Source organism: Sorex fumeus, unplaced genomic scaffold, assembly GCF_029834395.1.
Source record: "Sorex fumeus unplaced genomic scaffold, SorFum_2.1 ptg000015l, whole genome shotgun sequence".
In the NCBI taxonomy this organism is placed as follows: domain Eukaryota; kingdom Metazoa; phylum Chordata; class Mammalia; order Eulipotyphla; family Soricidae; genus Sorex; species Sorex fumeus.
Genome location: NW_026606072.1, coordinates 24830762 through 24841819, shown reverse-complemented (window position 1 = coordinate 24841819; position 11058 = coordinate 24830762). Strand labels below are relative to the sequence as shown.

The 11058-nt window shown below is 42.1% G+C and overlaps 1 protein-coding gene across 1 annotated transcript; it reads left to right on the top strand.

The window, feature by feature from the left end:
- The first annotated feature begins 2276 nt into the window (after positions 1-2276).
- On the top strand, positions 2277-10584 carry MRPS30 (mitochondrial ribosomal protein S30). The gene is made up of 5 exons (XM_056112108.1): positions 2277-2968; positions 4138-4283; positions 5018-5123; positions 6854-7030; positions 10117-10584. Exons 1-5 carry the CDS (start codon positions 2281-2283, stop codon positions 10404-10406), a joined length of 1407 nt encoding a protein of 468 aa, XP_055968083.1. The 5' UTR covers positions 2277-2280; the 3' UTR covers positions 10407-10584.
- Positions 10585-11058: the final 474 nt, after the last annotated feature.

Below are 11058 nucleotides of genomic sequence, written 5' to 3'. Positions count from 1 at the left end.
CTTGAGAAGAATGTGTATTCAGTTTTTTGGAATGAAATGTCAACCAAGAGGTTGGCCGCAAAACCTCTTATAGTCTAGTACACTAATGTACCTAAAGCAGCACACATGTGTTTGGTTTTAACATACTTGCTTTATTCTCTTATATACATTTTCCGTCCCTCTCAGAGAGCCCAGCAAGCTACTGAGAGTATCCCGCCTGCACGGCTGAGCCTGGGAAGCTCCCCGTGGCGTATTCGATATGCCCAAAACAGTAACAATAATGGGTCTCATTGCTCTGACCCTGGAAAAATCCTCCAATATGGTACCGCTGGGAAGGATGAGTAAGAAGAGGCTGCTAAAATATAGTAACACAGTGATAAACGCTATTATAAAACAATGCCAAACAAATCAACATCATTATTCAAAGATATTTCCACTTACTGTACCATTTACTTGCATGCTCTGTTACTGCGACAGTGTCACAGAAAACAAATTACACACTTACAGAGGTAACACTGAACAAAAGCACTTATTAATCTGTTCATAGACCTAATCATCACACTATTATATACTATTATTACTTTGGTATATGTTCACATAATGAGTGAACATATTCCTGGACACATCATAAGACACTCCCTACCCATTTTTCATGATTGCCACATCATATCTGATGGGGTTCAGACAGCAGGCAACAAATTATATATATATATATATGCATATATATATGAGCCCGGCAAGCTACCGAGAGTAACCCGCCCGCACAGCAAAGCCTGGCAAGCTACCCAGCTACCCATGGCATACTCCATATGCCAAAAACAGTAACAATAGCAGGTCTCATTCCCTTGACCCTAAAAGAGCCTCCAATACAACAGTGTTGGGAAAGACGAGTAAGGTGAGGCTGCTAAAATCTCAGGGCTAGGACAAATGGAGACAGTACTGGCGACCACTTGAGTAAATTGATGAACAATGGGATGACAATGATACAGTGATTAGCTTACTAATTTACAATGACAAAGAACAAGTAAGAAAAAATTTTGCTTTAAAATTAGGAATACTGGGCTGGAAAAAAATAAGGGCTGTAAAGATAGCATGCCTTGCAAGCAGACGCCTGGTTCTATTCTCAGCATTACTTTGTCTCCTGACTATCATTACTGGATACAGCCCTGAGTCCTCCAAGCATTACCAGATATGGCCCTGGAAGATCCAAGCGCTACAGGGCAATCTGAATGATCTTTGGCTCCACAGGGCTTGAGTAGCATTGTATCCTCTCGTCCTTACATTGAAGTATACCAGTATGTCAAAGCATCCCCAGGAGGGGCATCTGGGCTTCAGAAAGCACCCCTGAGATGCCTCTTTTTCCTTCGAGTATGAATTAGCAAAGATAAACTTGAAAAAAATCAAACTGTGTAAGTGTAAATTGTCCTAAACTGACTACTATTACGTTGAATGGGTCTCAGACAGTGTGAAATATAGAAGGAGGAGAAAGGGAAAATATTAAGACCTGGAAAGATTCTATATTCAAATTGCTTAGCAAAAGCACGTTCCAACTCTACATTAAATAAAGCAAACAAACCAGAATAATGTTATGAAAAAGACTTGAACAGTAATATTTTCTTTTTCTTTTCTTTTTTGCTTTTTGGGTCACACCCAGTGACTCACAGGGGTTACTCCTGGCTCTGCACTCAGTAGTCACCCCTGGCGGTGCTCAGGGGACCATCTGGGACGCTGGGAATTGAACCCGAGTCGGGCGCGTGCAATGCAAACGCCCTACCTGCTGTGCTATCTCTCCAGCCCCTGAACAGCAATATTTTCAAGGATCATTTTAGCCCCAAGGACTACAACAGAAAAGTGTTGTGCCATTAAATAAAACAAGGGCCAGGTTTTAGTGCATAATGTCCCGAAACATTTTTTTTTTTTGACAAGAAGGTTCCTTTGTTCAAAATGAAATCTAGGTGGCAGCACTTCCTTTTAAAAGTTTTATTGCTGGGCTGGAGCAATAGCACAGCGGGTAGGACATTTGCCTTGCACCCGGCAGACACGGGTTCGATTCCCAGCATCCCATATGGTCTCCCGAGCAGCGCCAGGAGTAATTCCTGAGTGCAGAGCCAGGAGTAATCCCTGAGCATAGCTGGGTGTGACCCAAAAACAAAAACAAAATAAAAGTCTTGTTGCTATTCCTGAAACCTTCGGAAAACATGAACTCCTGAGTTCTTCCTTGCAGTAACCCAAGCCGTTCCAAATCAAGATGAACTAAACTGGAGAAACTGATTGGCTACATGACATAGCAACTCGTGTCCAATGAGAATCTGCCATCCCAAGCCTAGTTCAGATATCGCTTTCCGATTGGTTCTTCCTGGTAAGAGGGCGGGGACAGCGATTGACTTCCGCTTACGGACCGGGAGAAAAATGGCGGCGGCCAGGAGACTGAGGTTTGCGCTCCATGGCCCCCGACTGTCACTGCATACCGCGGCGCAGGTCGCCAGCGCGGCTCGGGAAGTCGCCGGCGCAGACGTCGCGGCAGTTTCCACCGCGCGGTACCCACCGATTGTGGCCTCCCTCACTGCCGACAGCAAAGCGGCAAGGCAGCGGCGAGTGGAGCGATGGCAGGCGACGGTACACGCGGCCGAGTCGGTCGACGAGAAGCTACGGATCTTAACCAAGATGCAGTTCATGAAGTACGTGGTCTATCCGCAGACCTTCGCCCTCAACGCCGATCGCTGGTATCAGGGCTTCACCAAGACCGTGTACCTGTCGGGCCTGCCCCAGCCGCCGCAGCCCGCGGGCGCGGCCGCCGTGGACCTGGCCGCCCTGCGCGCCGCCGCCCGCGACTGCCTGCTGCAAGAGCACGTCTTCCTGCGCCGCCGGCGCCGCGGGCCCACCTACCGCGAGCGCCAGGCCCTCGCCTCGGCCTTCCTGGACCAGCTGGTCACCTCCCTCACCGGCCTGCTCAGTCCGCACAACCCGATCCTGGCCTCCGCTGCCCTCGGTGAGCCCCGGGTCCTGCACGCCGGGAGGGCGAGTGGGGGTGGACGGGCCGCTCCCCGCGCGAGGCTCGCACCCCTTCCTTTTCTCGGCCTTTCGCCCCCTGCAGGGGGCTGCCCTTCGTTGAGTTCCGCGGCAGGCCTTGGGGCAGTGTGGGCTCGAACCTGCGCTGCTGGGGCGCCGGGGAGGCTAAAGCGCAGTACCGACTCAGGTCCCCGCGCCCAAAGCCTGCACGCAGATGCTGCTGTCGACCCCGCCTGGAGAGGGCACTTGCCTGGCATGCAGCTCGCCCCAGTTTGGTCCCCGGCACAGCATGTGGACCCCGCCACTGCCAGGAGTGATTCCCGAGTGCAGCCTCCGAGCACTGCCGGGTGTGCCAACCCCACTCCCGCCGCTGGTTTCCGCGACAGAGGGGGTGGCTTTTGACTCTTCCACTCAAAGGGGACTTGATTATCCTTTCCTTACTATTCCTTTCCAACATAGTTTCCCCCTCCCTTTCAAGGCGGGCATTGTTGGAAATTTCTGTGTTGGGAAGCAAGTGGTCTTAGCCTTCTGGAACTAACTACGCAGACTGATGGCCAGTGTCAGGACTCAGATCAGTCAAGCGGACGGGCGTCCTTACCTTTGAGCCTTACTGTTGGTATTGAATTGGAAAGTCAGAGGAAGACGCTGGCTCCGACTCTCATTAAACTTTCTATTTCTGTTAATATTACTGTTGGTCTTACTTTCTTTATGTTTAATACTAAACCGAGAAACTGAATGGGTTGCTGGGTTTTAAATAATAGTGGGAGAAATGGGTGGTGAATATTGGAACATTTTATTTGTCTCAGGTTATTTAACTTGCATTATCAAGTAAACCAACCTCTCTTACATCAAAGAGTGGTTTTTGAAAATTTAAGTTACACATATCACATTTTGTATTGCGGAGATCCTTCCCTTCCCTTCCCTTCCCTTCCCTTCCCTTCCCTCCCCTCCCCTCCCCTCCCCTCCCCTCCCCTCTCAGGAATCAATCTTGTTAGATTTAGGGGACCATATGGGGTGCTGAAGCTTGAATTTAGGTTAGCCACATGCAAGGCAGGTGCTCAAAATGCTGTACTCTCTAGCCCCAATATTCTTTGGTATTCTAAAAATAACCAGATTAATCAGATGAAATATTTTAATATCTTTTGATAGATTGTAAACGTCCGGTTCATTTTTATTGGTTGCGGGGTGAAGAAATTATTCCTTCTGGTCATCGGAAGGGGAGAGTTGATGCTTTGCGGTACCAAATAGATGATAAACCACACAACCAGATTCGAATATCCAAACAGCTCCCAGAGGTAAGGATTTATAATGCATGATTCTGTTGACATCGAATTTAAGAAATATCACGGGTAGAGTAGGTAATGGGAGTGGTAGGCTAAAAAGTGGGAGGATGGATTCCTCGCCCTTCATCTATCTTTTTTTTCCCAAATATATTTCAGCTGAAATTCTTCTGATGATTAAGCTGCTATGGCTTATTCAGTCATGGTCAAATAATCTTAGGTGAAGTTAAGCACTAATTTTCAGGACAATATTTATCTTTTTCATGTTGGAAGGAAAATACTGATAATACTAAGACATTTTCACTGCTAGGAATTGGGCACTTTGCTGTGTGGAGTTATTTTGGAGGATAGCAGTATCTTTTAAGTGTTATGTCAATTTTAGAGGTAGGAGGATTTTTTTCTGGAAAGAGCCAGGAGTATTAGTCTTCATGTTAGTCTCTGTTGCAGTTAGTCACTTTAGTCTTATGGTATAAAAAAAATAAAAGCAGTTCTACATCATACATAAGTGAATGTTCATGACTGTGTTCCAAGAAAACTTTATTTCTACAAACAAGTGTCTAGTCAGAGTTAGCCCAACATTAGATAGAGATAAAAATGATAAAAAAATCTTTAAAATATTTACAAAATTAAAAAAAATTACTAGGAAAGTAACAAATATATGTTTACAACATTTGTTATAAGTATATAGTGACAAATACATATGGTATTTGGTGTTTTTCTGAGTTCACTTACATCTTTTTTTCTTTCAGTTTGTGCCACTGGATTATTCTCCTCCTCTAGAAATCCCTGTTATGAGTTGTAAACCGGACAAACTTCCGTTATTCAAGCGGCAATATGAAAATAACATATTTACTGGTAAGTTTCCCTATTTACATAAACATGGATGACCAAGAAATTCAGCTAATCCACTAGGAACATAAGCCATAATTGCAGGCTGTTGCTACGTGCATGAAAATTGGGAAGAAAATATTCTTTCATTTTATCATGTAAAATGTTACTTGTTTCTACTCTATTAGCAGTATTTACATTTAAATAATAGTTAAATACATATTATAGGCTATACTAGAATAGAAATGTAAACTTGTTTTTATTCAAAAGTAAAACAGGAGAATGAGGTGGTGGTCGACATTTTCACAGAAGTCTGTTTGACACATACTTTGATGACCATTTTGATACCAAAATTAATAAAACTTGATAGCTAGCCTCATGAAGCATATTTGTTTGCTGTATTTCTTTGTTCATTCTCACCTGACTTGAAAACTATAGTAATCCTTTGGGTCCATTTTATGCTCTTTGGGTCACACCCAGTGATTTTCAGAGGTTACTCCTGGCTCTGCACTCGGAATTAACTGCTTTTGGTGCAGGGGGACCATATGGGATGAATGAGGATAGAATGGGCCTATTTTAATGGTAAGTTTTCCTTCATTGTGGTTTTAGAGAGTCAATTATGGGAAACTTATGGTTGAAAGTCCACTATATTCAAAGGACTAAGTCAGGGGGTCCAAGAGATAGTACAATAGGTAGGCACTTGGCTTACATGAGACTGACCTGGGTTTGGTCCTGGCGACCCATATGGCCCCATGATCCTCCCCAGGAGTAATCTCTGAGCACAGAACCAGGAGTAAATCCTGAGCACCGATGGAGGTGGCTCACTGTCACTGTTGTCCCGTTGTTCATCGATTTTCTCCAGCGGGCCCAGTAACGTCTCCATCGTGAGACTTGTTACTGTGTTTGGCATATCGAAAACATCACGGGTAGCTTGCCAGGCTTTGCTGTGTGGGAGAGATACTCTCGGAAGCTTGCAGGGCTCTCTGCGAGGGGCGGAGGAATTGAACTCAGATCGGCCGTGTGGGCTGCACGCAAGGCAAATGCTCTACCGCTGTGCTATCGCTCCAGCCCATAGGTGGCTCAGAAACAAAAAATTTAAAAACTGCCTGTATCTTGTGAAACACTTACTCTTACACTTATTTACTTAGAAATGTATTAAAAATTATCAAATATTTGTATTTTATGGTGAATAATATTGGGCTGGAGCAATAGCACAGTGGGTAGGGTGCTTGCCTTGCAAGCAGCCAACATGGCCAACCCAAGTTCGATTCCTCTGCCCCTCTCAGCCCGGCAAGCTACCGAGAGTATCTCGCCCGGACGGCAAAGCCTGGCAAGCTACCTGTGATATATTTGATATGCCAAACACAGTAACAACAAAGTCTCATGATGGAGACATTACTGGGCCCGCTCAAGAAAATCGATGAACAACGGGAGACAAGTGACCTGGTGAATAATAAATCACACTTGATTAAGGGGGTTGAAAAACTGAACTAATGAGGAACTTTAAAGTGTTAAATCTACCTTGTATTTTGGACTTCTCTTCTGTGATAGTGAGGTTGATGATAGCAGGTTGTACTTTGATGTGAAGCTTTAGCTTTATTATAATCAACAAAATAAGTAAGCTCATTCTCATTTGAATATTTTGTGTATTGATCATATTGATGTATGGAAGAAACAGGTTGGATTTAAAAGTAATACTCCAGAGGTCTTACATATGCATTTCATCTGTGATGTTTTTGGTTTCTGTTGCTCTTCAGGCTCGAGGACGGCAGATCCATGCTGTTATGGTCATACCCAGTTTCATCTATTAAATGACAAATTAGAAAGGGAACGGCTTTTAAAAAGAAACTGTGCCGATCAGATAGAAGTTGCTTACAGAGCTAATGCTATTGCAAGTCTTTTTGCTTGGACTGGAGCACAAGCTATGTATCAAGGTAACCTAATTTTATGCCATTTTTTTTTTTTGGAAGAAGGGACATTTTAAGAATTCAGTAGTTCATATTATTTTCTTTGGATAAAATGTAATTGTAGAGGTCAGAGAAGTAGCTCAGCACTATAGTTCTAACTTTGCACATGTGATTCCCTGGATTTGGTCCTCTGCACTAAAGTAAAACCAGAAAAAGTAGATAAAATATGAAATGTAGCATTTAACACATAGTAAAATGCTTGCTGGCACAAAATACAGTTTTTTTAAGCTCATAATTAAATATTTTGCATTTGAAGTTGGGAAGTAGCAGTCAGTTTTGAATTTTACTTTGCATACCATTGTGTGAGTGTATTTTGTTTTCTGATGGTGTTCTTAATCATTCCTAGGACTATGCATATATATAATACAGAAATTTGCTTAAAATAGCACTGACCTCCTATTGTTCATCTAATTGCTCAAGCAGGCACCGGTAACATCTCACAACAAATTGTGAGACTTGTTACTGTTTTTGGCATATTGAATACGTCACGGATAGAGAAAAAAAATTTGATGGAATTTTATAGCAAAATATAGCTGTTCTGTGTAATCTAAGACCATATCCAGGATTGGGGGATTATTCATTTGTTCAGTAAATAGTGACTGCTTATTGTGTATTGTTGACCTTAAAAATAGTCTTGAAGTCTTGCTTTCCTAGAGCATATATTATAATAGAAAAGTAAATGATTATAAGCATAGTATCTTAGCCATTGGTGATAATATGGAAAGTACACTAGAGTAGGACTAGAATATGTGTGTGTATATACACACATGTATACACACATGCATACATAGGTGTGTATATATATATGTACATATATATACACACATATACACACATACATGCACATATGGAACACTGCTCAGTAACAGGAAAAGATGAAACCATGTAATTTCCCACTGTATAGCTGGATCTTCGATGGTATCATACTCAGTGAGGAAGTCTGAGGTTCTTGATAGGAACAATATATAATATCTCAGATATGGAATATGTGGAATATAAAGAAACATAGTAATGATAATAGACCCTAGGAGTTACCCTGTAAAAGGGCCAAGGAGGGGCTGGAGCCATAGCACAGCGGGTAGGGTGTTTGCCTGCACACGGCTGACCTGGATTCGAATCCCAGCATCCCATATGGTCCCCTGAGCGCCACTAGGAGTCATTCCTGAGTGCAGAGCCAGGAGTAACCCCTGGCTTTGCCGGGTGTGACCCAAAAAGTAAAATGAATAAATAAAATAACAGGGCCAAGGAGATAGGGTTGGGGTGGGAGGGGACCCGAGATATTGGTGGAGATATGCAGGCACTTTAGTGGAGGGCACGATATTGGAGCGTTGTACGCCTGTTGCTCGTTCTTAACAATGTTCTAAGTCACGGTGCCTAAAAAAAAATAATAAAAGATACTCAATAACATTAAAAAATAGTATGTGAGGTATAGGCCAGGATCTATTTAAACAATTGTTTTTAAGGAAAGCTTAAGAGACTATTTCAGCATACCTGACTGATGAGTTGACTATACATAGACTTGGGGGAAAGCTCACTTGCAGTCAAAAAGGAATAGCATGTAAAAAAGTTACTGATGTGGAACAAACTTAAAAGTGTTTTAGGAATGGTATGGAAGCTCATGTAGAAAGGGAGGGGGGCAGGGTTTGGAGTGAGATAGAGGAAGCCAGGCTAATTTTTTGAGAGCTCATTGTGAAGCGTTTGGATTCTATGATAAAACCTGAAGTGACATTACATTTAACTAGATCAATCCTGTATAAATTCCCAGGGAGAAATTTTAATAGAGAATTAAATGTTGTCAGTTTTCTTCTGCCCCTCTCCTCCACGCTCTGACTCTTTCTCTCCTGGTATTTGGGCTACAACTGGCAGTGCTCTGGGCTGCTTCTAGCTCTATGTGTGGAGTTATCCTTCCAGTGCTGGGATTGAACCGGATCTTTGAACTGCTGAGCACATAGTTGACTTGTCACATCTGTATAGATACTTGAGACACATGCTTAATTTAGGTTTCCAAAATATAAGTAAATGAGTAGGAATAGAAGTCAGAATTAGGAAAAGGAAGATGAGAGCTGAGAGCTTCCCCCCCCCCCGTTTTGAATCACACCCAACATCGCTCAGAGGCTTCCTGGCTCTGCACTCAGGAATTACTCCTGGCGGTGCTTGGGGGACCATATGAGATGCCAGGGATCAAACCCAGGTTGGCCACGTGCAAGGCAAAACGTCCTACCCGCTGTACTATCTCTCTGGCTCCAATCAGAGCTTTCTTAAAGATGCTAGAATGGCACAGTTCATGAAAGATAAAACACTTTTTGTAATAAAATTAAGTCCATATTAAAAATTATATAATGCCAATTATATAAATATAAATTATACAATGAAAAATAATTACTCTTTTAAATAATAAGCTAGCTCCAGTAAGACTAATATTAAAAGATGTATGGGGAAATATAGTAACTGTTCGGCACTGGCAATTGGGCTTAAAAATTGGGCTGCTCCTTTTAGGATGGAAACCAGTCATCCTAAAGGAAGCAGCCAGACAGTTTGAGTAGCAAAGGTAGGAAGACATCCTGGAACCTTATGTGAAGATAAACAAATGACAGCATTTCATAACATGTCTTCAGAATATGTAAAGAAAGAAAGGATACATCTACAGAAATGATCACAGTCCTTAAAAAGTCAGTTCTTTTGTAGATTTGGTGAAGAAAATGGCCATATTGGATGGTACATGTTGCGGTTTGAAGGAAAATTTGAACATATATACCAGATACAAAAGTGACTGGCATAATTAGAGCTTGCTACTCTTGACAAATGAAGTGAATGAAGTGTTGAAGACCCGAATTGTTAAAAAAGATGTTTCATAAATTTAGGGATACTAAAGAGAAGAAATAATCATACGCAGAAATGAACTGTGAAATTAGAATGGAATAGGAAGGGATAACTTCAGACATTTTGGGATTTTGTAGGTAAAATAGGTTTTAGGAGGGATTTGGTACCCTCTGATGTATTTGATTTGGGTAAAATACATTGTGTATAAATTTCACTGTAATGTTCTTCTGCAGGTTTCTGGAGTGAAGCAGATGTTACTCGACCTTTTGTTTCCCAGTGTGTGATCACAGATGGAAAATACTTTGCCTTTTTCTGCTACCAGTTAAATACTTTGGCACTGACTATCCAAGCTGATCAAAATAATCCTCGTAAAAATATATGTTGGGGGACACAAAGTAAACCTCTTTATGAAAGTATTGAAGATAATGATGTGAAAGGTTTTAATGATGATGTTCTCCTTGATATAGTTAACTTTCTCTTGAATAGACCAAAAGAAGATCAGTCACAACTGTTGGAAAACTAAGAAAAACTCTTTTGGTACCGCAATCTGTGATTACTTAGGTTTCACTGAATAGACAATAAAAGCAATTTTGATGATAAACATTGTAAATATTACATGATTGGTTTGAGACAGTTCATATATTAATTTATGATTAGACCTCTCATTTTGTGCAGAATAAATATTTTATTTGTAAACTTAAGCTTTTGTTTTTGATGTAGCACTGCACTGCAATGTCCTCCCATTGTTCCTCGATTTGCTCAAGCGGGCCCAATAATGTCTCCATTGTGTGTTTTGTTACTGTGTTTGGCATATTTTAGGTGTAATGATCTAAAAATAATTTTGTTTGCTACATATGTTCTCCTGAGCACCATCAGGTATCCTGAATACAAAGCCAGGAATATGCCCTAAGCATAGCTGGATTTACACCCTCCTTGCAAATTAATATATGACTAATGAGATTTCTTTAATCTTTCATTTTAATGAATCACCGTTAGGTACAGTTACAGACTTACACTTGCATGCTTACGTTTCACCCATACCGTGATTGAGTACCCATCCCTCTACCAGTGCCCATTCACCACCACCAGTGATCCCAGTATCTCACCATTACCCCCTCTCGTACCTCCCCCGCCCTGCGGCAGGCACATTCCCTTATATTCCCTCTCCCCTTTAG

What these genes read in the sequence shown, in the direction of transcription:
- MRPS30 (XM_056112108.1), top strand. Translation starts at nt 2,281, where the DNA reads ATGAGAATCTGCCATCCCAAGCCTAGTTCAGATATCGCTTTCCGATTG. An exon ending in CCTGGCCTCCGCTGCCCTCG is followed by an intron (nt 2,969 to 4,137) that starts GTGAGCCCCGGG and finishes ATCTTTTGATAG; the next exon opens with ATTGTAAACGTCCGGTTCAT. An exon ending in TATCCAAACAGCTCCCAGAG is followed by an intron (nt 4,284 to 5,017) that starts GTAAGGATTTAT and finishes TTTTTCTTTCAG; the next exon opens with TTTGTGCCACTGGATTATTC.